This window comes from Cavia porcellus, unplaced genomic scaffold (assembly GCF_034190915.1).
Source record: "Cavia porcellus strain 051 isolate PalLab524CR breed Dunkin Hartley unplaced genomic scaffold, mCavPor4.1 scaffold_14, whole genome shotgun sequence".
NCBI classification, from domain to species: Eukaryota; Metazoa; Chordata; class Mammalia; order Rodentia; family Caviidae; genus Cavia; species Cavia porcellus.
This window is the reverse complement of record NW_026947497.1, coordinates 35,422,049-35,447,249: the sequence shown is the minus strand read 5'-3', so window position 1 is coordinate 35,447,249 and position 25,201 is coordinate 35,422,049. Positions and strand designations below refer to the sequence as shown.

Below are 25,201 nucleotides of genomic sequence, written 5' to 3'. Positions count from 1 at the left end.
AGGTGGCTGACAAAAATTCAAACCATTACTGCAACTGGGGGACAGGATACTCACTTCAAAGTGATTTTAAGCAGTTCAAATTTATACTTAAAAACAGACAATGCAAACTGTTTCTTCAGCACATGAAACTGCCTTTCATTGTAAATATTACAATTCAGCATCTGAATTGAGATGAGCTGTTAAGTGTAAGAGACACATAGGATTTAGATTAGTTAGTATACAATGTCCCATTACTTATTTTGATGATTTAGTTAATTTATTTTGATAATTAATGGGACATTCAATTATTTTGATATCTAAATAACATTTGAAGTTTATTGAGTTAAAAAAGATACATTTAAAATTACCTTCACTGGTTTGCTTTTTACCTTATAAGAATGTGGCTACCTGCAAATTTAAAATTATAAATGAGGCTTATATTTTATTTCTACAGGACAGCAGTGTTTGGGCCTCCGCTGTGAGAAGCAAGGCTCCGTAGTACTTAGGATCTCCCCTTTATATGGGCAGGCATCATGCTGGTCCCTTACACACATGAGCTGGCATTTGTTTCGCAATTTTATTACAAAGATGCTCAGTTGACTAAAGCATCTCCTCATTGCTCTAGAAAGTGACTCTGTAACGTTGTCTTCCATAATAACCTAATTGAATGCCTAACTACCACAATACAATATTTCAAATAATACATTGATTCCTTGATTTGTCACAGAAGAATGTACAAGAAGCAGATCCAAGATTAGAGAGATGATCTCTCTTAATACTGCTGTGTGGCGGTTTCTGTAAATGCTGCTTCCCCCGGAGAAAACGCTTTCTTTTAGTGCTCACCAAATTGGTCCTTCAGGGATTGGCCAACATTGCAGAAAGCCAGACATGTTGCCTCATCCACAAACATTAACTATAAATATATAATCCATTTTGTAAAAAGAATATTGGCTGGAAAACCCTGATCCCATAGTTGCTACTGGTTACACCACATCTACCTCATTTGTAAGCATCCTCAAATGTATACTGTGTGAATATTCAAGATTTATTAACTTACAGTTCTTCTGATTAAAGTATGATTCCATTTTAAGAAATCACTAAAATGAGCTTCTACAATAAATCTATTCATTCCATTCATTCAACCTGTATTTGTGTAAGACCTGTAGGCTGGTCATTGTAGACATTGACAATTTAATAGGACAAACAAAACAAAGAGGCTTGGCGACACACATCCATAATCTCAGCTGTTCAGGAGGCTGAGGCAGACAGATTGCAAGTTCCAAATTCAACCAAAGTAACTTAGTGAGATCTTTCCCCAAAACAAAAACATGCTTTCAAAAAAAAAGGTTTAGTGATGTAGCTCATGGTAAATCACTTGCCTAGCATGTTCCAGGGCCAGAGCTCAATCCCTAGCACTACAAACACAAAACCAAAACAACTTCAAAATTGATGCTATTCTTAAACTTACTTTCTGGAGATCTCTAAAGATGGACACAATTTAGTAAGTTGGATAGCGATTGGTGACTTTAAAAAAAAGACAGTTTGCATAGCATGGCAGGCTGTGCTTATCTGAGGCACTACTGTTGCAATAGAAAACTGAATGCAGTTAGGGAGCTGTAGCCACACTGAATCTGGGGATGAGCACTCCCTATGGAGTTGGCCCAGGAGCCAGCACCCCATGGTGTGGGAGGCTGGAGCTGGGAGGGAGGGCAGGAAGTGAGGCCAGAGCAGAATCCAAACGCAGACCTGTAGGGCTGGGTTTGCAACAGGAAAGTCTGTGGCTATTTTGCTGCATGTGCTCTAAGATCTCAGGAGCATCTGAGCTGAGCAGTGGCTTCCCCCAGCGTTTGAGCTCAGCTGTCCACATGTGTGCCCTTGCTGATGCAAGGCAGATGAAAGAAAAATAGTCAGTATGGAACCCAAACAAGTCATTATTATTTGTGTAGTTTCCTATTGGATCTTAGTTTTTAAAAATCCATCTAAATTTATTGCCACCCAAACCATGTATTCATCTTTTATTCCACCCACATCATTGCCAATTTCTGTCCTTCCCCTGCTAACTAAAACACCATTTATCCATATTCTCTTATCTCTAATAGTTTCTCTTGAGATAAGGTATGATCAAAAATATGGTGACTGTTCAAATTTAAATTATTACAGTAAAAGACATTGCCATTAATCCTCCCTAAAATATTCCCCTTTACTTTGAACACACGTATCCCTTTATTCTCACCATGTTCTGAAGCAGTCCTGGAAATCCTCTTTCCTGTTTTTAGATGCCCTGTTGTGGCTGCGGCAATGTTCTGAATTAGTTCAAAACATTTACCTTTGTGGTCATTTTGTGTTTGGGGAACGTCCCAAAGTTGCATGGTGCCAGATCTATTGAATAAGGTGGTTAAGAACCTACTGTAATGTTTTTAGGAGCCTGCCTTTCTGTTGGATGCCCCTTGGCAGTAGCATTGACTACATTTTTTTATTATACCTCATAAAGACATTTTATGATATATATAGTATATGATATATATAACTATATTGATGTACATATTTTACATTTTTTTAATCACAGAAAATTGTCATACAATTGCGACTTGTATAAATATAACTTTGTTTTCTTTCTTTGCAGGTAATCAATTAACTAGTTGTAAAAACCATATTTTGGAGTTTAAGGAAAATATTCTACATTTAAAAAGTACTAACAAACATAATCATGAAGAGCTCTTGAAAACCTTGACTGAGATGACGCATGAAATCATGCAGAGAGGAAATCAGTCAGAAAATTTAGGTCAGTGTTGCTTTTGTTCCTTGTGTATGGTAGCTTATTTGTCTTAAAGTTCAGTTTTTGGAGATTTAGATCAAATGCCTTCTGATTTTTAGGCATTTTCCCCTCCATAACCGTAAGTAATCTTAGTTCCATGCTCTTAGCGTGCGGCTGTGGACACCAGCTGAGAGACATCGCAGGTCACTCTCCTTGAATCTGCTTGGACAGTGGTCTCTCTCTCTATGGACTGCACCACCCCATTCACCCTGTAAATACAGCCGGCACCTGGCACCACCGCTGACCCTGTCCTTGCCTTCCTCCAGCCCGTCAGCAAGCAGCCCTCTCGATCCTTATCCTGCTACCTCACACGTCTGTTCACAGTTCCACCCACTTCCATGACTTCTGCTCATCTCAGTGCTGGACAAATCACACACTCCAGTTCTTCCTTCTCTCCAGTGTCGTACTCACCTGTTTGTATCCACAGCGGCCCACATGAAGACCACACCACCATGAATGTGAACCTTCCGTCCATTACTCCAGGGTAAAAATTCCCACCTGTGTTTCTCCTGTGTAGTCCAGTTCTTCATCCATCCACACTTAAACCCCCGGCAATCGCGGGTCGGTTTCCTGGTTGCCGTGGAAATGCAGCCCTACAGGGCATCACCCTGCGAGGCTGGCTTGTTTCACGCAGCACAGACACACGCAAATCCTTGTGCGAATAATCATTTCTCCCTCTTTTATTGCTGAGATTTCATTGTATGGGTGTACAATGGATACAGTTTGCTAATCTTTTCACCAGTTGAAAGGACATTTGAGTTGTTTAGGTTTGGGGCAGTTAAAAAAATCACTATTGCTTATAAGCATTCATCACAGGGAATTTTTTCTTTGAAGAAAATTTTTTAATTTTTTCAAGATTACAACTAGAATAGGACCGATGTGGTTTACGTCCAGTCTGTGTTTAACTTGTCAGAACCTGCCAGACTATGGGGGTCTGTGTCTAGATCCCCAGTCTCCTAAATGAGTGCGCAGCAAAGGCTCAAATGAATGAGAGGAGCGGCATGATCTTTAGGGCTCCAGGAGGACCAAAACCCTCTGCAGAGTTCTTAACTCTGGTGGCTGAGACAGACAGTGTCTCTGGGCGGGCCCTATTTATTTAGCATTCAAACAAGGAAGGGGTTAGAGTAGAAAACACAGGAAACCTGAGTAGGACTTTGGGAGGGGCTCAAGGGCCCCTCCCAGCAGCAGAGGGGTGCTAATTAAGGAGAACTACCCTAGGAGACTCTCCGGGTGTCCTCAGCTGTGGCCTATCTTGCCCCCTGAGGCATCTCCTCTTTCTCAATTCAGCCATGCCCAGGCCAGCCATAGCCCTGCATGTGTATTCAGCTTTGATGGCTCTGACACTGCTCACCAGGGTGGGCAGACTACTTCACATCCTCTGCAACAGTGTAAGAGATTTCCAGTCACTCCTGTTCCTGTGGCCATTCCAGTGTCACTGTCCTCAGTTCTAAGTATTAATCCCCCTGTGATTACTGATGGTTGACATTTATATGTGCTTCTTTGCCATCGAGAGATCTCATTTAGAAATCATCTGTTCAAATCGTTTTCCCCATTTTTTAATTGAGTTGTTTGCTTTCTTGTCAAATTTTGACATCCTGGATACATCTTATCCTGGATAGATACCAGATGGATACATGCTTGAAAATATTTTCTTCCAGTCTGTGCCTTGACTTGCCTTTTTTCTTTTTCTTTTTTTTCCTGGCACTGAGGATGAAACCACCCCCAGGCCTTCACAATGAGCTGTATCCCTACCCCTTTTTAAATTTTATGATAGTGCTGTACTAAGTTGCCCAGGCAAGACTTGAATTTGCAACCCTCCTGTCTTAACCTCCAAAGTACTGGATTAACAGATGTATACCACAATATTTGGTTTTATTTTCTTGATGTTCTTCAGAAGTCAGACACTTTAATTTTTCTTGAAGTCCAATTAATCAAGTTTTCTTTAATGTATTGTTGTGCTGTATCTAGGACATCTTTACCTTGCTCATGGTTACAAGGATTTTCTTTTATTTTTGAAAACTTCATAGTTTCATGTTTTACATTTATGGTTTTGAAACTTTTGAGTTAATTTTTGTAAGTGGTCTGCAGTACAGAGCAAGGTTCAGTGTTTTTATTCGAATTCATAAATGTCCCTGCGCTAGGCTATTAATTGTCTTTTCTGGATTGATCAGTTGCTTGCTCAGCTTTGTCAAAAATCAGCCAAGCATGTATGTGTGATCAATTTCTGTATTCTGTAGTCTGTGAAATTGCATATTTTTATGTAATATCATACTGCTTTGATTACCAAATTATATATTACATAATAAGTTAAACTTCAGTAGTATGAGCCCTCTAGGTTTGTTTTTCTTTTTTGAAATTGCTTAAGAAAAATTTAATGAAGGGTATGAACAGTCATTAAATGTTAAGGGGCTACAAAATGGTTATAAAGTTGCAAACATTACTTAAGTGATATTTACCAGAATTGAGAAGCCCTTTCCTGCACGTTTCACTTAAAGCTAACAGCTTTGTTGGTCTGTGGTGTAGCTCATAGTGCTAGGCTTCACTTAAAATTGCTTTTAAAATAAACTTAAATCAATAATCTTTGAGTATACTTTATTACAATATAATTTTGATAGTTTACATATAAGTATACATTTCTCTTTCATACTAAATTAGTCTGTGGATTAATTTATTAACCCTCATTTAGAAAATTTGTATCAGAGAGAAAAAAATGCCTATGGCTAAAAACTCAGAAGCCCTGTTTATTTTATCTTCCAGATGAGAAGGAAACGGATACCCCGAGTAAGGAAGAAACCATTTCTAATCTATTTGAAGACTTTAAGTTCTTTCTTCCTCATCTAAGGAAAGTCAAAAGAATTTATCCTGAAGTATTAATTGGCCAAGGGAAAACAGGCGGTAAGAGACCTTAGACTTGGAAAATTGGAAGGTATTTTGATCTTTGGAAGGTATGCTTTTAAATTTGAAAGTGTAACTCCCTAATATCACTGGAGATTGAGAGGACACCTCCAGCCTGTCTGGCGTTAGGGAGGCTGTGTACACCAGCAGCCAGGATATTCTGTGGTCTGGCAAAAAAAAAAAAAAGTTGTATAAATATTTACTGATTTGATTTAAAATTCAATTTTAATACAGATGCTTTGAAAATAAGTCAGCGTAAACCAAATATACATTAAACATCAGCTGAATACTTGACAGATCTTTTCTCTTTGGTTTTGTAAAGCTATTCGTACCTGGCTGTTTTCTTATTTTCCCATCTTTTTTGAGACTCAGGTCAGCAAAACGTTTTACACAGAGGCAGCACTTAAGCTCATCCTTGAAGTATGAGCTCAATTACACAAAATAAGAAAGAACAAAAAAAACCACTGGAATTTGAAGCAAGGGTGTTGAGCCAAGACTCAGAATTTTATCCTATAGCAGTGGAAGCCATCCCAAGAATTGTACCAAGGTCATGCCTTCCACCCCCTGAAACTTGATTGCTCCATCACAGGGCACAAAAGAATCAATTCCAGATGGATGGTAGGTCCAAACCGAAAGGTAAACAATAAGCCTTCTTGACAAGAACCCAGGAAAACATCCTTAGGATGTAGAGATAAGCAAAGATTTCTCAAAAGAACCCAAAAAGATCAACTATAAAGGAAAAAATGACTAAGCTGCACTACTTTAAAATGAGGAATTTCTGTGCATTAGGAGACACGATATTGAAAAGGGAACCCAGAATGGGGATGTTATCTTTATGACACATAACAAACAAGGGGATCATATTTGGAATATGTAATGAGCACCAGGTAACTAGTGAAGGAGCCAGGTGTAGTGGCACCACCTGTAATCCCAGCACACCGCTCAGGCAGGAGGGATATCACAAGTTCAGGCCCAGCCTAAGGGCTCCAGTTGTTCAAATTCAATGATAATCAGTAAAGCACTAAATTTTACTGCTGTTTCCAAAGTTCAGTCTCTTTCTTTAAATAAACGTTTCTCAGTTTGTTGTATATTATGGCCATAAAATAACTATTTCATTCATTTCTTTTCTTTTTTTTTTTTTTTAAGTTTTCTTACTGCTTTTTAGGAAGATGATTTTCTGAGTCCCTCATTTAGCCATTCTGGAAATCCTTTTCATTTTCAACGTGGGGCAATTGAGGATAGAGAGGCTGTGTTCTTCCCTCCTCTCAGACCACCAGAAACTGGGGCCGCCATGACTGGCTTTGGGCGGAATTCCTTGATGAAATCTTGATTCAGTTCTCCTTCAGGATAACATGGGGATGGTTTTCCTCAGTGCTTCACTTTGTACTGAGCAATAAAAGCCACTTAAGGGCGTGGAGCCATTCCATCAAACCACTTAGAAATTACTGCAGACATTTTTCTCACTGGTGAAAACATCTCATAGTCTTTTCACTGTTGGCATTCCAGAGTCTCTTGAAGAGGAAGGGTAGAGGATCAGCCATTGTGTGACCGTTGGTATGAAAACTGTGATAGGTAGCAAGTGTTCGATTTGATTTTTATTGCACCACAACCTTCCAGCATAAGAATATTGTGGGGTCTATTTAATATACTGACTAAAATATAACCCACTGGAAATGAGAATTCCCTCCAACAAAAAATGAAAGATGTGATAACACAGTTAGGGTTGTTTTTATGATGCAGTTTCAAACAACTTTTATGAGCCTAAGACTAACCCAAACATAAAAAGAAGCACAGAATTAGTGCTGTTGTTTTGATTTATGCCTTGAAATGACGCCTCCATACTCTGGTATGTGCAGTTTCTTTTGCAGTAGGAATTCCCACCACAAGCAGAGGAAATCACACTTACCTGAAGCAAACACTGAACTCTGTTGTCAGCAGGATGACGCCTTGGGAAGAGAAGGATGCTGTCGTGATTGTTTCTGTTGCAGATGTATGTATGCAAAATAACAAATTCTTATTCTCTCCTCTTCCAAATTCCCTTCCTCACTGGGAATCACCTTATCATTTTAAATTTTTATTCTAAAATTTTAAAAAATTGAGCTGGGGATATAACTCAGAAGTCCGGTCCCTGCTGGCAAGTGCAAGGTTGAGTTTGAGTCCCAAGACCAAAAAAATAAATTGATTAAATAAATAAATAAAATTTTTAAAAATGCAATCCACATGCATGCCTGTTTTGGGTTGAAGACAATATATGTAATACTTTTTGATGCCATTGAGAAAGAATTCAATATGTAAATCTACAAAGAAAACAAAATGCTTTAGTATGGGAGAGATAATTTTGCTAAATTTGAATTGCATCTACTATAGCATTACTGCATTCTATAAGATACAGAAATTATATTTTAAACAAAATACTGAAATTGATGCTATAGTAGTAAGTTGTGCTTAGCCCAATAAAATATTGATAAATACATTTGGGAAACTGAGGTAAGAGGATCGCTGTGAGTGCGAGGCCATCCTGGGCCACCTAGTAAGATCAAGGCCTACTAATAATATTTTTTAAAGTTGTTATATTATCCAGAAATAATTTGTATTAAGCCACAATAATTACCTTTAATTGAGAGAGTACTTATGCCTGAGGGATTGTGGAAAATTTTTCTAGACATTATTTACATCTTGTGTTGCCTCCCTGTAAAGTAGGTATCAACATCCTCGTCTTACTGATGGAGGAACAAGAGTTTAAAGAAAGTTAATTAAGTTGCCTAATATTTAAAGGTTCAAATTTAGGTTTCTATAATGGCTCCAAAGATTTCTGTCTACCCCTAATGCCATTATGGTAATCACTGTAGAATCTGAAAATTTGAGTAAAACTATATAGTACTGTGTATATATTAGGAACATAAGACATTTTGGAGGAATTTGGCAACATGTATCATATTTAAAATGTGTCAATCTTTTATCTCATAAATCCAAATTTGGTGAATTTATCCATAATAGATAATTATGCAAGTGTTTAAACACAGTAAGAATCTGGCAGTATAAAATAATAGTTGAAACCACAGATTCTGCATCTGGATTGTCAAGGTTCAATTTCAAATTCTATGCTTCCTGGCTTGTAATCTTGGGCAACTTATTTAAGTTCTCTGTGCCTACTTTCCTTGTCTGTTAAATGATGATAATACCACAGCAGTCTTTGAGGAATAGATTAGCTAATATACTGAAAGTAGTTGGATTTAAAATGATACAAAAAGTAATGATTTCAGTACAGCTCGATGACAATATAAGAAAAGACCCAAAATATCTACCAGCAAGAGGCTGAGTAAATATTTTAGATCTCTAATGCAATATTGTATAGTCCTTAAAAGGAAAAAGAGTATCTCTACACACTGATATAAAATCACATCTATATCGTATGGCTGAATATAAAAAAGTTATAAAGCGTCACATTTAACATAATATAGTCTGTGTAAAATGAGACGGAAAAGAAAACACATAAAAAGTAAATGCATAAAGCAAAAAGAGTGTAATAACTCTAGAATATTCATCAGGTTTCTGTGTCTGTGACAAAACACTGAAGATACACAATTTAAAGGAGGAAAAGTTTACTTCACCTGATGGTTTCAGAGGTTTCACGCTATGGTGGGTTGGGTCATTGCTTTTTAGACCCAAGGCAAGGCAGCAACACAGTGATGGAAGGACAGGGTAGAGGGAAATGATTCAATTCTCAGCAGCTGGAAAACAGAGAGGATGAAGAGGGTCTCAACTTTCCCTTCTAAAGCACATCCCCAGTGACCTAGGCTGGGACCAGCCCTTGAATAGATGGTATTTGGGCAACTTTCAAGATCTAAATCATGGCACTAAAATAATGGCCCCCAAAATATAAATAATGCTTATCTCAGGATGCTGGGAGTTAGAGGAATCATAGTTACTCTTTCTTTTTCACTTGAGTGCCTTATAATAAAGATGTATTTGAATGCAGAGAAAGAAAGCCCTCTAAACCAAAAATTTTCAGTGGAGCTACCATAAAAGTGTAAACAAAAGATTAAACACTTGTTTTAGTTCATCCCAGTTTCATTTCGTATATTGGGAGCACACATATAATCTCCAAAATATTTCGACATATCTCTGTAGTTTGTAGTTTTTGTTTGCTTTTTGCATGATACACATTGTTTAAAATGTTTAGACAAATAAAATATTGGGGAACCAATTTAAAAGTGCGATACAGAAGGCTTAAGAAATATAACTGTATTGTGCTTAATATCTGTCAAAATTGATTCAATTTATGCTTATTGGTACTTTAGGCCATACGTGGTGGCACACACCTAAAATCCCAGTCCTTGGAAGGCTGAGGCAGGAGGATTGTGTGAGTTCAAGGTCAGCCCGCACTGCTTAGTGAAACGCTGTCTCAAAATGACCAAGAATAAATAAATAAATAAAGTAAAATTAAAAAAGAATTTTAGGTGCTACAATAGACTTGGCTACAATATACCTGATGTTTTTAAACACCCTGATTATATATAGTCAGAGCTGTCTTTTTAGCATCTCAGGTTTAACAATAGACTTGTCATTCTTTCAAATACTTTCATAATTTTATATTGGAAACCTTTATGGGTTCTGAAACCACATCTTGTAAGTGGCATCAGTTATTTTTTTAAAAAATAACTCCCAAGGAGATACACACCAGAAGCTTTTCACGAATGAGTTTGTAGTCTAATCCAGCATACTGTTTGAACAAGTTCACAGAGTTTAGGTCAGAAGAAAATTTTGGAGTTAGGCCAAGTAATAAAGTCACAGAACTGTGGCACTACTTTATAAAGTAAGCTTGTTGTCACATAACACTCAGAAAATGAAGACATTTTCCAAAACAGTAGTTCTTTGAATTAAATCATTCCAAGGTGACCAGTTTTGGAGCAAAACACTTAGATAGAGAAGGTTCTGTGTACTAATGCTTAAATGTAAAAATGGACAGTAATTTTTCATATGAGAGCAAAGGGACAATGATGCAATATTTTCTGTATTCAAGTCACAATTCTTAAATACATGTTTTTAAAAATGTCTCATACAAACTGAAAATGCTAGAAAATATGAGGACACCAACATTTCACATATAGATTTACATAGAGCAAAAGTGTTTTAATAATAAAACCATGAATCATGCTTACTTTCATTAAATTTTTCCTGATTTTTAGAGTAATGAAGATTATGTAAAATCGGTTGTTGACATGGTTAGAAAAAGGTAAGTACGGAGTGATAAATGACAAAGTTAGCCATTCTTTCATTTTTCCCTCCTACCTTTTTCTGTCCACTAGTACTATTACTTGTTAATGATTGTATTCTTTGTAATGAATGCAGCTGTGCAGAAAGAACCTGGTAGCTATTGCTAAGTTGCGATGAAGTATAGCTTACAATTTCTCTGATTTTTGTAGGCTACCTACTTATTAAAATTCACAGATTATTATTGTTAAAATATATATCCTTCGTGGAATTGTTTGATGCTGACAAAAACTACTAGATGGGGTTCAAAACACTATTGTAGAGCTGGGGATTTAGCACAGTGGCATAAGCACCTGCCTTGCAAGCAGGCGGTTGTGAGTTCGATCCCCAGTACTGATAAAAAAAAACACTATTGTATTCCTTACTGCATGAGGTCCAAGTGCTGTAACCAGCCAGAGCACATGCTGTTGAATCAACACAAAGTCATTCATCAAGCAGGATGCTATAGAAGGGGCTCAAATTCATATCTTCAAATGCGCAGTACTACTCGTTAAAAAAACACACCAGAGTGTGGAGGCTGTCATTGAATAGTACAGTTAAGACAGTGTGAGAATATACAGGAGGAGTATTCAACTGTATTTTGCCAGTAGAAAAAGGACATTCGCATTTGTGCCTGCAGTCTCAGCATTCTGGGAGTGAAGTAGGAGAATCACAAATTCAAGCTCAGCCTGGACAACTTAGTAACTTAGTGAGACCTTGTCTCAAAATGTAAAAAGGCTGAGGGTGGAATCCAATCCTCAGTACCGCCCCAGTGCACAAAAGAAAGAAAAAAGGATTTTTTTCGAGAAGATAGTGATTGAGCTGAATCTAAACGTGTAAGTAGATCTTCTTCAGGGAGACAAGAATACATTCTACTTTAAAGCACTGAAGTCCTTGAGTACTAACGCATACTATTTCTTTTAGGAAATTTATCATGAATATTTTAATAGTGCTTATCTTCTTGTCATGGAACTCAAATACAAAGCTAACGCCTGTTCTTAGTTTGGCAAATTGTAATACTTCTGAGTTCAGATCAGGTCTGAACATTTTATCATTTGCAGTGCCAGGTAATGAGAAGCTATATTCTGCGTTTCCTTAATGAGCTTACTTTGGCAGCATCACTTGCGCTGTGACTTGCTTTTCATGGCAACCACCTTCCTCACTGACCTGCCTGATAAGTTCACCCCCGCCAACTTCCCTTTGTTGTGGATCTGGGGTCTCTCGCAGTGGAAGCTGCCAGCATTTCCGAGGGCTGCTGGCTTGTAATCACATGACAGAATTACTACCAGCACCATTGCTTCCCACACTTTCATCTGTCGGTGGATTCCCTCTTTCAATCTCCCACTTTTATTAAATGCCACAAGGGTTTGTTGATGACTAGGAGACTCCTGAGACAGCACACATGCGTGTTTTCCTCTCTGAGAGTGAAGTGGGTAACCCACGCACAGGGACCAGTCGCCAACTGACTTTGGAAGAAGCATTGTGATTGGTCACTGATGAGCATCTGTTCTTTCTGTAGTGATCTGGAATTAGTAGAAGATTGTTGGCATGATTATTCAGTTAATACACTATGGTAACTACAGTTTGAACAGTATTGGTGGCGGAGGCTGTTACCACACACAGTAATTGTAATTGAGGTGTTCGGACCAATGTAGTTGGAGCTGCCAGTTTTGCACAATATTGAAGTTATGTGTATGAAGCATTGTCCTGCTTTTTATTTTAGGCAATAAAAACTAAACATTTTCTTGAGCTTTTAGCATTTTAATAAATAACATAATACCTAAATTTAAATCCTCCCTAGAATTGGCTAAGGGAAGATCATTTAAAGCTCCATCTGGTCTGTCGTTCCTTATCTTGATGATATGAGATTCATATTACGGCTTTTGTGAGCAGTGTTTTATGTACTTTAGTGTTGTCCTTGCTGGTCTATCTGTATTAACTTTCAAAAAATAGAAATACTAAAACAAATACACATAGCTCTCCAAAGAGTTGTCAGTGTCAGATGTGACCTTCTCCTGCTCTGTTACTGTCTTTCAGAAGTCACATTGCTATACTCAAAAGGACTTTATTAAACTCATATACATTTTTAAAAGATTTATTATTATTGCTTTCTTGGGGATATTATCATATTGCATTAGGGTGTGGTATCTTAATGTCAGCATCTACCTCTGTTTATAATTTTTTTTAAAAAGTACTCATGGTTTTTACAAATGGAAGTTATTTTAAACATTAATTTTTGATATGCCTGCCATTAAGATGGAATGCCATTAATTAGTTTTAGTTAAAAAGTAATTATAGGTTATTGGTACCATGTAACAACATATGAAATAATTCAGTTCCCAATATTATGTGGAAATACATGAAGAAGTTGTATTTCAGTATTTATGTTATTTTGCTAAATTAAATATTCACTAAAAGCACCGATTTACTTCTATTTACAGATTCAAAAGACAAGTGAAGTCTGGAACCTTAGAAGTTATTTCCGTCCCTGACTTTTTTTATCCAAGCGTGATACATGAGGAAGCAATTAATTATTCACAAAAAGAGAAGCGGTATGGCATATTAGAGAACCGAACTGCCTCGGTTACTGGTTACTGTCTCCTCCCTCAGACTCCACATCCAGCACCAGCAGCTTAAAGGAGGAGAGGTTTCCATTGGCTCACGGTTTAGCCAACAGTCAATTGGTGGCAGAATCAGCACAGGGGACAAAAGCTGCCCACATCCTGGTGGCCAGGGCACGGTGAGAGGGAGAGATGTCGCCTTCCCAGTCAGCCTCAGGGACCTGCTCCTTGTGACCAAGTCCTGCTCCTAAAAGCAGGTTCAGGTGCACATCTGCAAGCGGATCAAAGCACTGATGAGCCCCATGGGCCCCCCTCTCCCTCCCCCTCCCAGATCTAATCACTTTCCAAACATCCCGCCTCAGAACACAGAAGGCTTCTGGGGGGTCAATTCTAAACCAAAGCCACAACGAGTACTCTAAATAGCTGACTTCACCTGAGGAGACCTTGGGGCCAGCATCTGATAGCTGTTACCATGAAGGCGGAGGGATGTGGGGGAGCCGGCTCCTCCCGGCCTGCAGCGCTGCTGTGTAAACACTTCCCAAGTTCCCACTTCCCAAGACTCTGAGCTAGCAGCATGGGTCAAGGATGGCAGGAGCATTTACACCATGGAAATGGGCAATAGCCAAAATCAGGGCTCTACATCTCCCAAACACTGAGTCAGCTGTTCAACATTTACCTGTGCACTACTGGCTGTACTCATATTTCTGCAAAAATTATTACCAAGGGCACCGAGAAGGGGTTTGTAAGTCCTTCTACCCGGATTCCAGACCGAGCTTTCTCTTGGCTGGCTGTGCTCCGTGTGTTGTTACTCTTTTGATCCATTGCCTCTTTGAGTTCTCGATATGTTTAGAGAAACACTTTATATATGTAATATTTCATATACAAATTTATAAAGAGTAATTTTGAGAATAACATGGTAGTTATAAAGAAATATTGAGAAATTAAAAACTATCCATATGTGATGGATTATATTTTCAAGTAATAAATGTGATAGCTATTAAAGAATATAAGAATTTGGTTCCTCAAAACTGAAAAAAAAATCAGAAATCAGAAAAAGCTCTTACAGGGAACCCCTTAGCTCTGTTTTTGTTTTAAAATTGTGAGTGCAGGTGTGGTGGCACAGGCCTGTGGTCCAGCCCTGGCAGACTGAGGCAGGAGGATCGCAGAGGGTTCGAGACCAGCGTGAACTATGTAGTGAGTTAAAGGCTAACCTGAGCTACAGAGTGAGATCCTGCCTCAAAATGATAAAATAAAATAAAATGTTTCTCAACATCCAGGGGTCATTGTTAACTTTGTTTTGCTTTTAATTAGTTGTTCTCAAGTTTTCCATTCATGAAGTTGTCATCCTAGATCGTTCTTTTTTTTCCTTTAAATCTTTATAGCATCTTTTTTTTTTTTTTTTTTAGACAGCTTCTTGCTATGTAGCTAAGGCTGGCCTTGAACTCACTATGTAGCTCAGGCAGGCCTCCAATTTACAGCAGTCTTCCTGCCTCAGCCTCCATTGCTGGGGTTAGGACAATTGTGTCCTAATTTTACATTTTAGAAGCCCACACCATTTTATTTACTTCTGTGATAAAGAGGATTGAACCCAGGGCCTCTCATACCAGACAGATATTCTATCACTGAGCTACATTCCATACCCTTCATTTTATTAATCTTCTGTCTCATCATAGTAGATTATGCAATCTAGAGAGCAAAAACTGTTATGTGTTCTTCTTTATATCTTAAGCAAATGGCCTAGCATTTGTACTAAATGAGAATAAAGTTTCTTTATGCATTCATATGAATAAAACTCAAGATCATACAGAATGTTAACTTCTTACTTATATCAAAATTTAACCAAAAATGTAAAAAATAGGTTATGTTTATCCCAGTTTAGCAACGGCAGGTACTTCCCACTGAGTAACGGGACGGGCAACTCTTTTGTATAAACATATTCAATTTTATTCAATGTGGCTAGTACTGTTAATAAATTGTAAAAAAAAAATCTTTGTTCACTGACATAGTTCTAAGTAAAAATTAAATAATGATGAATATTAACAGATTTTATTATTTATTTTTAGTTGGCGTATAAAACAAGTATTGGATTTTTCCGTTTTAATGGCATATGCCCAACCCAAGGCTACATATTATTTACAGGTGAGAATTTGATATATATATAATTTAAAATAGCAGTATTATTTTCTCCTTACTTCCTTTAATTCCTTATTTCTTATTGTGTTCCTTGGCTTTGCTTTGCTCCAGAAAGGAAAAAAAATACTCATAGTATTAAGACGTCAGAAGGAATGTTAAAACTGATTTTATATTAATATTCTCACTGGGATTATTGTAACAGAGGAAATTATAGTTACGTGAAACGAACTGAAAAGAAAATCTGAATTAGGGAGAGAAAAAGGAAATTTCACTGCCTCTATTTTTTTCTGCCCATAGTTTTATTAGCTTAAACAAGTGTATTTTGAGTACTTTCTTTATGTTAGACATTGTACGTGCTTTCCACTTTTTCCCTACATCTCCTCATACTTTATGAGTTCCACAGTTCCGCAGTGCCTGATACATTTGTAAACACAGATCAGTTATGTAGCTTTTTCCCCTTGTTCCTTCCATAGTTTTAAATAGTAATGTTGTGGCTCCCGAAATCAGTCTGTACCTTGCCAATTGCAAAGTAGAAAGTTAGATAAAAGCTAAATACAAGATTTTCTCTTTTCTTGGAAAAAACTCCTGTTGATTCTACTTAGTGGCAGTATAATGGAAACATAAGAGCCAGCCAAATATTCTTTCCAGTCCACAACTCCGCAGTTCTAATGCATCCTGTGCCCTGGTAACATGCACACTGCAGAATCATTGAAGGGCCCAAAAGGGTTTCAGATTATGCATTATATAAATTAAGTGGAAAAAAAGAAATAAAAGGAAACGTAGCTCTTGTTTAGTCTCTCCTTGCTCTTTGGGAGCCCTGTTTTTCGGTATCCCGTGCCATCTCTGTCACCAGCTCGCTGTGGGTGGGAAGAGTTCATTTTCCTTTTGTCACCTCTCTGCCCAGGACTGTTTTCTCAGTCACAAAAGCTGGAGACAGAACATGGCCCTGTCATTCCGAGCACAAAGTTAGCCTTGCTGTTATCAGGACGTGTGTGTTCCTTGGCACAAAATGACTCTGCTGGGGTCCAGCCCCCAGAGGAGTGGCATGAAACAGCTGGGGCCTTTAGAGGTGATCAGATCACGAGGGCTGGCGGACATGTGGTCACTGGGGTGAGTACTCTCAGACCGCAGGCCCCTCCACCTCATGAGGGCGCACAGGAGACACCGCCTAGGAGGACCCAGCCAGCAGCACTCCCTAAGTCTGCTGGTGCCTTGATGTCCGACCTCCAGCATCCAGCACTGTGAGAAAGCCATGACCCCTGTGTGTAAGCAGGTGGTCAGCAGTGCTTTGTGACAGCAGCCCAGATCTGGCTTACCTGCGAAACCGGAGTACTGGTGAGAATGAACGTGGATTTTGATGAGTCTCTTCCTGGGAGAATTTAAACTGAATACTAGTGGTTACTATTTAGGAAAGACAAATATAATATTTCCTCTGGTTACGTTCAGAATCAGAAACTAAAAGCTGGCTATAAAATATCCTCAGTGAATTAGACTAAAAATAAAGTTATTATCTCATAAAACATCTTTTCAGTGTATGCCGTTGTAAATATTTTTTACTTTCATGTAACTTACTCAGTAGAAGCACTCAAAATACTAATACCTTTTAATGCATTTTTTCCTCCAGCTAGAAGATGATATCATAGCTAAAAAGATGTACTTTACAAAATTAACAGAATTTATTAAAAATATGACTTCGAATGATTGGTTTTGTGTTCAGTTTTCAGTGCTGGGATTCATAGGTAAGCAATAGATTTACTGTTAGGTCAAGTTTTTACACACAATACTCTTCAAACTTAGAGAATTTATCAGCAAATTGGTTACTAAATAGAAAGGAATGGCAGAATTCCTTTAAATAGCCTATAATTGTAATAATAAAGTCAGCTTCAGACAACATATTTTTGAACAACTTTTTTCTAAATAGACAACATTAATGAGTGAAACAACATACATACACATAGGTTATATAAATACATAGTTAGCAGCTTCTTACTAGGTCTGGCACCTGTTGACCTAGTGACAAGGATGTACTTTTTTTTTTTTTTTTTTTTAAGGGAATCCTAATGGCGGGGGTGGAGCTCAGTGATAGACAAGGGCAAGAACCCTGGATCAACCTGTAGCACCAGAAAGAAAAAGGGGGGGGGCACTGAATCATAGAAATGAGGTAGTAATGGAAGGAATTTTATCTCAGAATGATTGTACTCCAGTGTCCGAAGTTTCTAGTATGCCAAATGACTTTAATGTCTTAACCTGAGCCCGTAATTTGACTTTCTCCAGTTCATCCAGACTGTCCTCTTTCTTTCTTGTTTTTACTTCCTGCTTTCCATCTTTTTTTCCCGCTGAACTTCAAGATCTCATGTTGAATTTCACAGTGTGACATTACTGACCCACCCGTTACTGATTCACCTATTCTCTTATTTTATTCTTTTATTCCAACCCCTACCTCAACTTCCTCCAAGGCCCTAAAAGGTTTCACTTTAATATGTTCAAAATATATGTATATCCACATAAAGCATTTCGTGTTTCTCAGGTTTGTATTTTAATTTACTTCCATGGTAACGTGGCAAGCCTATTTCTGTTCCTTGCACTTTTGCTCTCAAAACTAGATTAAAAACTCAAAATATCACTTTATGTTCATTTGGTTTACTGTTTCCTACTGCTACATACATGCTGCATAGTAATCCTCTTTGCCGTCCATTCCCCGAGTGGCAAATCTTATTTCCAATTTTCTGCCACTCCAAAAAGACTGAAATGTCACATGTGTTCCCTGAGGTGGGACTGCTGAGGACAAATACAGCTGGGTAGCTCATAGAACCTGTTGCTTTATAATTGAATTGGCTCTATAATTTATGCTGTCATGAGTAATGTGTATGAGTTGGGTTTCTCCACAAGTTTGTCGACATTTGGTTTCATCCTGTACATTTTATTTTATTTTACTTTATTTTCATTGTCATTCAGAAGAGCATAAAGTTTTTCTGATTGCTAATCAGTGTGCTGTTCTTTATATGCTTATTTGGTCACTTTTTTTTCTCAATTATTCTGTGAATTGTTAAGGTTTTCACTCAGTTTTGGCCAAAATAAGAAGAAAAATTGTAGGTACTTGGAATACCTGATGAGAAGCTTCAAGAGTACTTGCTCTCAGTGCTATCCGTACTACTCTGAGAATTTACAAGTTTCAAAGAATTCATCTTTCCTTTCCCAGCAAGTTAAGAAGCTCAGAGTACAGTAGAGTACAGTACTTACGTTCTCATCACACAAGAGTATGTTTAACAAGGACCACTATGTATGCGATGCTGAAGTCTTATTAAGCTTCCTTTACAAAGGCTTTGCTTTTTGCTATCACAGCAAGTTATTTTATTCATTATTTATCAAAAATATGAACCTGAGAAATAGAACTGTACAGCCTGCTAACAGCAGGTTAGGAAATGAATCAAGTATTTCCATCAATGAATCATTTGTTTTGGCTTCTGTATGAATAAGTATCAACATTTAAAATATACATATTCATTTCATTAAAGTGACCCACATAGACTCAAAGGCAAGGAAACATTGAAACAGACTACATCCTACAATCACGCTTATTATTTGGTTGTAGGTATTTTATATTGTTTACTCTAAAATGAAAATTTAACTAAGTCTTACTGCTTGAATTTCACATTAAAACTGAAAATACAATAGGTCATTAATAGAACAAATAAGATCCTACCTAAAATATAGTAACTATATTTTAAATCTGATTTAAGAACCACAAATATAAAAAGTTCTGATAAGACAATGTTCACATGTTGAGATAATACAACAGTGATAAAAACTAAGTGAATATGTGAATATGTGATAGATTAAGTGCTACAAAAGTAAGATCAACAAATTAGTTTTTATGCAATTAAGTAACAAATTTCAGGTTTCATAATTTTTTTCTTTCACTTGATTTAGACAATCAGTTAGCACTAGCTATCAAAATTAATTTCCTAAGAGCAATGGTTAAACTTACACTTCTTTTTTCAGAGCTGATACTTCTTAATAAGTACTTTAGCAGATAGAGTGTCTTATTTCATCATCTTCCAACTTTATTATTCTTTAAACTTTATAAGAATAGGATACATTCATATTCTAATAATTTTTTCTCTTTTTTCATTTTAATGAGTTCGACAACTGTTTGTGAGTTACTTGCATTTATTTACCCTTTCTCCATAGGAAAACTGTTCAAATCTAAAGATTTACCTGAGTTTGTACACTTTTTTTTAATGTTCTATGAGGAAAGACCTATTGACTTACTCGTAGATGAAATTTTTCACATAAAGATATGTGATGCAGGAGAACCACTAGTGAGTATTTCTTTACTTTAAAATGACAACTACTTTAAGAAATCATTGTCTATTTAATGTGATTATCCTAAATTAATTCACTAAACCAATCTGATGAGTGCATCAAATTTTTAAACTTCTCATAACCTAAATATTTACTGAAATTTTCATATATTAAATGAGAGGCCAAATACACTGTGAAAAGTAGAAATAGAAGAAAATAGAGTATAGAGAAAAATAATGGTAGACATAATCTCAAACATTATGATATTTATAGTAAATATTAGTGTTTACGATATACCTATGAAGAGATGCCAAGAAAAAAATTTTAAATTATATTACTGTTATGGCTTGCATTTAGAAGTCCCTCACAGCCTCATGTGGTCATAGATGAGACTTTTTCATAGGTGGCTGGATCTAGAGTGTGTAATTAATTCATGGTGCAATGCTGGGATTAAGGTGTGTGATTACTAAATCAGTCCATTGATTGGTTTGGACCACCTTAATCCCAGATAGAGCATAAAACACCAGAATTGCCTCTAACAGCAGAGTCTCAAAATACATGAAGCCAAAACAGAACTTAAAGGAGAAACAAATTCATCTACCATGACAGTTGACTTCAAGCTTCTTCTCTTGGTAATTGATAGACAGGAGATGAAAACCACTAAGGAGACAAAAATAACTGAACAACAACATCAGAAACTGAATTTGGTAAAAACCACGACACCCAGCACATATTGTAAACTTTAAAAATTTAAGCTGAAATAACATCACAGTATGAAATAATATCACATTGCTTCTCTTGTCTGAGAAACCAAAGGGTGAATGAGGAGCATGGTGGAGAGTAGATAGTGGGAAGCAGTAGTTCAGATGGAAAGGAAACAGTGGAGGTGGAAAGAACAAAGGAAGAAAGGAAAGGAAAGAACAGAGAATGGGGGGAAATGGAAACAAAGCTTCTGCAAATGCAGAGGAGAAGAGCAGCCAAAGGGAGGGGAGGTAAGTGAGGGAAAAAAGAGCTGAGACAGGTTATGGACAGGAACAAGTTCCCTGTGGTGAATGTGATCAGTATGTATGACAAAAATTTTTTAAATTTTTTTAAATTAAAAATTGGAAAAATAAAATAATAAAAAAAGAAAAGTATGTTCTCTGGCCAAAGTAGACTTAAATTAGAAATCAGTAACAGAAAGATAACTGAAAACTCGCTAACACTTGGAAATTAAACAGCACACTTCTCAGTAAACCTCGGGTAATAAAGGAAGCCTCAAAGAAAATGAGAAAATCCTTTGAATGGACTGAAAATATAATGTATCAACATTTGGGAAATGCAGATAATGCAGTCTTTAGAGAAAAATTTATAGTATTAAGTCTAAATCTTACAAGAAAAGCCTCATTAAAATTCTAAACTATGGGGCTGGAGATATAGCTCAGCAGCTTAAGTGTTTTCCTGGAAAGCGTAAGGTCTTCGATTCCCAATACTCTCCCTGACAAAAAGGGAAAAAAATCTAAGCTATCATAATAACATCAAAAAATAAAAACCATATAAACTCAAAGAGCAAGTAAAAAGAAGAAAATTAGGATAAAGGTAAAAACTAATATTAAAAACATAAAAGCAAGAGAAGCTAATGAAACTAAAAAATAGTTTTTTGAAAAAAGCAACAAAACTGATTGTCGTGAGTGTCTTAGAGCACTCTGAACTCCGGGAAAGGTAAACACGCACACACGCCTGATCGGGACACGGGGGGTACAGTGCTCGGAAAGGAAGACAGGACACGGCACTTTTACTGTCTGCACCGCGTTACACTGCACTGCACGCACAATCTTTATTTTAGGATTCATATATAGTAAACCCGATCAGTTCACAGAGCCCAGATAATTAAGTAGTGAAAAGGCATTCTTTGTGGCAAGCTACAACGTGACAGACTACAATGTTTATTCTAAAACTATCTAAGTGAAGTAAATAATCACAACCAGTTCTCATAACTTCTCTAGCCCAGGAAGAAATTCATTAGCTCAAGAATGTTGTTAATTTGTCTGCTGTTAGTGTCACAAAGGGTGGCCAGCCACTTCCTCAAGACTTCTGCAAAACAAAGCCAGCTCACAGTATGGATTCCAGAGGGTGAGGGGTCTCACTGAGAACAGGCATTCCTATTCTACCTCCTTCTCGCATACCAGGGCGGCTATTGTAAATTGCAGGTTAGAGGGGGTTGGGCCTACAAAGTGACACCTCATCCCCCACACTTCCTTCCTTTTTATTTTTTAACAACAATTTCCATAAGATCAGGTTATTAATAGTATTTCGTCTTATGCAGTAAAAATACACAAGAACTATGGCAATGAGAACTATAATTAAACTAAGTCCCATGCCACTTAAAGTGTGGGTTATGTTCTGCCAGATTCCTTTGGAATCTAATCCTTTCAAAGATTGAGCAAGCAATTGCGCGAATTGTGCCAGGGATTCATCATCATTTTGCTTTGCAAAATCCTTGTCAATTTGATTATGCAAAGATTCTATTTCCTCCTGGGCAGAGGTGTTTCCATTTAGATACATTCTAATCACTTCCCATTCATGTTCTGTTTGATTATAAGGTCATTGGGTTATACAGAAAGTAGTTGAATTCCAATTACATTTTAAAAACACTTGATGCTGAAGAGCCAATATTTTTCTACCCATCCATTCAACTGTTTGTTTAAGGAGGTCTATTTGTTGTTGTAGTTTGGCGTTTATTTGCCACTGAGTTAACCAAAGTTCATGAGAATTTTCATGCCATAATTCTACAACATGTTTTTCTTGCAAAGAGGTTTGTAAAGCTATTCCTGAGACTGCTGCTAGGGAGGCTACAGTTATCAGACTTAACAGTACAGCAACCACTATTCCAATAAATCTTTTTGTACGTTTTAACAGATGTTTAAAAAATTCAGTAGTAACAGAAATTACTGGGTCTTGAGACCATGGTCGAGTTAAATTTACAGGCAACCAAATATGAGTTTTTTGTTGTAACAGCATAACTGTATAAGGCTTGGTGAAATTTAGTGTGCTATTTAAGCATGTAAACAATTGACAATTTAAACAAGTACAAGAAAAATGTGTAAAATTAAAAGTTCCCACTAAAAAGACATAAGGCAGAGGTGCACAAACAGTAATATTATACATTTTAAACCTAGTAAAATTATAAGTAGTAGATACAGATCGACTAGTCCCTGAATAGGAAACATTGTACAAGGTTACAGGTTGCATAGCGGCTGGAATCTTCCAAATATGATTTTGAAGGTGATGAGGGTATTCTTCGGCTGCAACAGCAGGGTTAGCGATTCCACCATCTCCCCACCACAAAAGAGACGTCTTCTGAGGAAATATAGGAGCTCCGTCAGTTATTTTCTTTGGATCTGGAAGACTATACACAACAGAGAGATTACATCTTGTCTCATTCCAATCAGCACATCCATTAACGAATTTTTCAAATGGTCCCCAAATAATATACCCATCAATATTTTTAGCAAATTTTCCCATACATAGTTGCCAAATTATGGGATTATAAGAAATATTTTTATAAGTGAATTCAGGGCATACAGGAAATGTATTTATGTCAGGTGCTGTTAAATTTCTCCAGGTAACATTAAAGGTTTGAGCAGCCAAGGCTTGAAGCCTTGTCCTTTTGTTGCCTGCTTTTATTCCATGTTGAATCCAATACTGCCATCCCAGAGGGATGCAAGGGGGTTCCCCAATGCAAATAGGCCTTTGATTACCATAATAAGTAAAATTGAATAATGTCCCATCATCTTGATTGTGGGGGGTTAAATCAGCCCACGGTGCTGACAAAATTTCTCTAGGTGTGGTATAAAGTAAAATATCACTAGTTCCCCATTTTACAGGTTCTAATAAAGGGGGATTTGGAATATATGCCCAGTACGAATGTGGAGGTACCTCAGTCCCCGATGCAACGGTGAGCAAGGCACATAAAGCTAAAAACAAGTTTTCAGGGTTTAAAGGCTTTCCTGCTTGAAGGACAAGCCGTTGCCCTTCTATGGTCAATTTCTTTAATTGTCCCCATGTAGGGAGGGGATTTAAATTTGGTCGCTGTGAGCGGCGGGATTTTCTTAGCTGTAATCTGGCCATGGCTGCGATAGGAACAAGCTCAGCATCTTCAGCCTCTAGCTGGTTTCGCGCTCGCTTCTGAAGGCACGGTTCCGGTTCCTTGGGGAGTTGTCTCCGGGGCTGGCGAACAGGGTCTGGAGGCGCGGATCCTGATCCATCGTCCAGGGACCCACTGCTGAATTCCATTTTCTGTGGAGATATAACCAAAACCTTTCCCCTTATAGAGCAGTGTGCCCTTCTCCCATTCAGCCTCTGGAGCTGTTTTAGTCCAAATAGGTTCATTAATCACAAAGGGCTGTTGTTGCTGTTCGAAATGTCTTTCAGCTCTTGTTAATATTTCACCTTGTGGTAAATTGAGAAAATTTAAAATAAACAATGCTTGATGCAGTAATGTTTTTGGACTGTTTTGCAATTTAAACAGTATTGGTATCTGAATATCCTCCTGACTCCTCCTTTTTAATTTTTTAATTTGCAACTTAACAGTGCCATGTGCTCTTTCAACAATAGCTTGACCCTGGGGGTTATATTTAATCCCTGTAATATGAATAATATTATGGAGATCACAAAATTGTTTAAATGTTCTGCTAGTATAAGCAGGTCCATTATCTGTTTTGATTTTAGAAGGAATTCCCATAACTGCAAAAGTCTCCAATAAATGTACAATAACATTTTTAGTGGATTCTCCCTGTTGAGCAGTAGCCCATAGAAATGAAGAATATGTATCAATAACTACATGTACATAAGAAAGCCGACCAAAAGAAGGTACATGTGTAATATCCATTTGCCATAACTCATTAGGTTGAGTTTCTCGAGGGTTGACACCTGCGGGAATAATTCTTAAATGTAATGGTCTACAAATAGGGCAGGCTTTTACAATTTGTTTAGCTTTTGTAAAAGGTATCTTATATTTAAGATGTAAATGTCCTGCATTCGCATGATTAAATTGATGTTCTTCAACGGGTGTAGTGAACATAACTAAGGAATCCATTGCATTGTTACCTGATACTAATGGTCCGGGTAACTGAGAATGAGAACGTAAATGAGTAATAAAATAAGAATGATTTCTTTTTTGAACATGTATTTGTAAATTTTGAAATAAAGACAATAAGGCAGGCTTATTAGAATATAACACAGCTGAATAGATATTTGTCACTACTCCAACAGAATAGGC

General features: G+C 37.2%; 1 protein-coding gene across 1 annotated transcript in view; it reads left to right on the top strand.

Annotated features, from left to right (window-relative positions):
* Mgat4d (MGAT4 family member D) overlaps window positions 1–25,201 on the top strand; it is a 50,916-nt gene that overhangs the window by 11,575 nt on the left and 14,140 nt on the right. Inside the window, exons 2-9 of the mRNA XM_063260517.1 lie at window positions 2,603–2,761; window positions 5,552–5,689; window positions 7,546–7,679; window positions 10,879–10,925; window positions 13,384–13,494; window positions 15,567–15,642; window positions 17,261–17,375; window positions 19,828–19,958. Coding sequence (XP_063116587.1) covers window positions 2,603–2,761; window positions 5,552–5,689; window positions 7,546–7,679; window positions 10,879–10,925; window positions 13,384–13,494; window positions 15,567–15,642; window positions 17,261–17,375; window positions 19,828–19,958 — 911 coding nt within the window. The remainder of the gene's footprint in view (window positions 1–2,602; window positions 2,762–5,551; window positions 5,690–7,545; window positions 7,680–10,878; window positions 10,926–13,383; window positions 13,495–15,566; window positions 15,643–17,260; window positions 17,376–19,827; window positions 19,959–25,201) is intronic.